The 2,664-nt window shown below is 58.8% G+C and overlaps 1 protein-coding gene across 1 annotated transcript in view; it reads right to left on the bottom strand.

Moving 5' to 3' along the window:
• The window catches only part of MAPK8IP2 (mitogen-activated protein kinase 8 interacting protein 2), an 11,189-nt gene that overhangs the window by 6,289 nt on the left and 2,236 nt on the right, over positions 1-2,664 (bottom strand). The window contains exons 2-4 of the mRNA XM_015568725.1: positions 2,106-2,223; positions 301-591; positions 40-184 (exon numbers count right to left, since the gene is read on the bottom strand). Coding sequence (XP_015424211.1) covers positions 40-184; positions 301-591; positions 2,106-2,223 — 554 coding nt within the window. The remainder of the gene's footprint in view (positions 1-39; positions 185-300; positions 592-2,105; positions 2,224-2,664) is intronic.

The raw sequence follows: 2,664 nt of genomic DNA, 5'->3' as shown, positions 1-2,664 counted from the left end.
GCTCTGCGGGGCGGGAGGGGCCTCGGTCAGCAGGCTCACCGGCCTCCGCTCCTCCCTCCCTGCCTCCTGGGCCTCCACAGTCCTGCTCACCTTGGAGTGGCTCCTGGCGGGGTGAGCACAGCACTGTCTCCTGCCAGGAGGCTGGGGGCACTGGGACGAAGCCCCCATTGTTGTTCAGGGAGTCCTGCAGGGGGGACAGAAGAGGTCTCAGGAGGGGCTCCAGCTGCAGGTGAGGGTGGGGGGAGGAGCCACAGCCTGCCATGGGCAGCAGAGTCCCGGATGGTGGGCCTGGGCACTCACCTGGGCTCCCAGGGGAGTCAGGTGGAGTGTGGTGGGCCTGTGCTTGTGGGGCTCTTCCAGGGAGGGGGAGGGGATCAGCAGCTCCAGAGTACCGGCTTCGGGGCCAGGTCTTCCCCCCTCCTTGTCCTCTCCTTCTTTCTCCTCTTCTTCCTCATCCTCTTCCTCCTCCTCTTCCTCCTCCTCCTCCTCCTCCTCCTCTTCATTGTCATCGATCATCTCAAACTCCTGGAAGTCATCCTGGAAGGAGCAGATGGGGTGCGGCTGCTCCGAGCGCCCCAGAGATAGGCTGTCCTGCAGGAAGGAGGGACAGGGCAGAGCTGGGTGAGTGTGGGACAGTGGCTTGGGGTCCTGGGTGTCAGAAAAGGGAAAGGCAGGCCCTAGCCAGTGTGGCTCAGTGGTTGAGCATCGACCTATGAACCAGGAGGTCACCGTTCAATACCCTGTCAGGGCACATGGCTGGGGTTGTGGGCTCGATCCCCAGTAGGGGGCGTGCAGGAGGCAGCCCACTGCTGATTCTCATCATTGATGTTTCTATCTCTCCCTCTCCCTTCCTCTCTGAAATCAATAAAAATATATTTTTAAAAAAAAAGAAGAAGAAGAAAAGGAGAAGGCAGGAAGCTATAATTCAAGGAAAAGGAACCTCCAGGTCTCTGCTCCCCAACAGAGCAGTTTTTCTGGGTTTTTTTTTTTTTTTTTAATCTGCTTGAGATACATAAGGACCGCTCTGGTTCTTGGCCGGGGCCTGCATGACAGAGATCCTCAGAGTGGCCCCAACCCAGCTGCTGACTCCTCTCACCACCTGACCCCATCACCTTCAGCACACCACTCTTCTCTGCAGAGCAATTTGACTACAACTCACAATTATTAGACAACATTTGGCCGTCTTCCCCACCAAGCTGCTGGCCCCATCGGGGCAGAATGTCCATACTGAGCACTGGCGTACCCCACACCCCAGAACAGGACCTACCCACAGCTGAGACTCAGTAAATAGCAGACAAATGCAGGAAGGAAGAGACAGCTGGCACCAGGATCCACCAAGCTTGCACCAACCTCAGGGCCTCCAACAGTTAATCCCTGGGGCCGCTCTCTTTTCCATTCCCTCCCACCTCCTCATCAGCCCAGCTCCTGCCCGCCCTCCCTTGGGCATGCTCCTGGGCCATGGCCACTGGAAAGTCTCGATGGGGTTCTCTTCCCCCTCGCTGTGTCCTCAAGTGGAACCCTGCCCCTGACACTCAGGAGCCATGGCTCTGACATGTCTTTCTCCCCTTCAAGATTATAACTCCTGCGGGCATGGGCCACACCTGTCCTGTTCCCTCAAGCACCTGGAGGCGCCTGGCAGCTGCCACATGGCAGTTGCTCAGAACTGTTCTTGAATGAATGAAAACAGATCATGGAGAGACAGGAGGAGAAAGAAAGGAAGGAGATAGGGGAGGAAGTTTCAGGTGGAGACATGAGGCAGAGACATGCAGGTGGGGACAGGGCTGGAAGGAGGTAGATCTTTCTGGGAAGTCCTCAGGGCACAGAGGGCACATGAAGCATGGGCATATCCGTTCCCCCAAGCTAGTCCACGGATGGGGGTCAAGGGAGGACCACTGGGGAAGACCCTGGAGCAGGGCCTACAGTCTGTTAGAGAAAGAGATGTGACTTCCAGGAAGTTCCCAGGCCAAAGGCCCAAAGCAAGGAGGAACCAGAGGATCTCTTGCTTCAAGGCTGAGTGCAGACCTACCCTAAAACCCCAAATGAGACCTAAGCGGGGCCTACGTGAGGCTCCCCTGGAGAGGGTTTAAGCTCCCGTCCCTCCCTACCTTCTCGCAGTGGTCCGAGTCATAGCTGAGGCCCAGGCCACAGTCATCGGTGATCTCAGACAGGTCTTCATCGTCAAATTCTTCCAGGCTTATGTCCTGAGGAGGCCTGGAGAGGAGACTCGGTCAGAGAGCAAGGACAGGGCTCCCGGGAGAGCTGGCAACCCTGGGTGCCCTGGCTGGGAGCTGGGCCCAGGAGGGGCCATGGGAAACCCAGCTCCTAGACCCCAGGGTCTCCACAGCCCCCAACTTCCAGATCCACGTCCTGCTGTCATTGTGAAACCCAACCTCTGTTCTCCAGGGGATTCCCCCCTATCTGAGCCATGACCAGCCCAGAGGGGCCACTTGTCCCTCTGCCCTCCTCCCAGTCCTCCTCCGTGGGCTCAGCCCAGGCCCCTCTGGATGGTCGCGGAGCGTCAGGGGAGTTAGGCTGAGCCGAGGGGGGAGGGGAGCTGAGGCTGAGGCTGCAGCCGCAGAAGCAGAGGGAGGGGTCCCTGTTCAAGGAGCCAGACTGGCCACGTTGTCTCTCCTCTCCGCCCGGCAGGCCCTCTCCCCACCGTGG

This window comes from Myotis davidii, unplaced genomic scaffold (assembly GCF_000327345.1).
Source record: "Myotis davidii unplaced genomic scaffold, ASM32734v1 scaffold845, whole genome shotgun sequence".
Classification (NCBI taxonomy): Eukaryota; Metazoa; Chordata; class Mammalia; order Chiroptera; family Vespertilionidae; genus Myotis; species Myotis davidii.
This window is presented reverse-complemented; position numbering and strand designations above follow the sequence as displayed.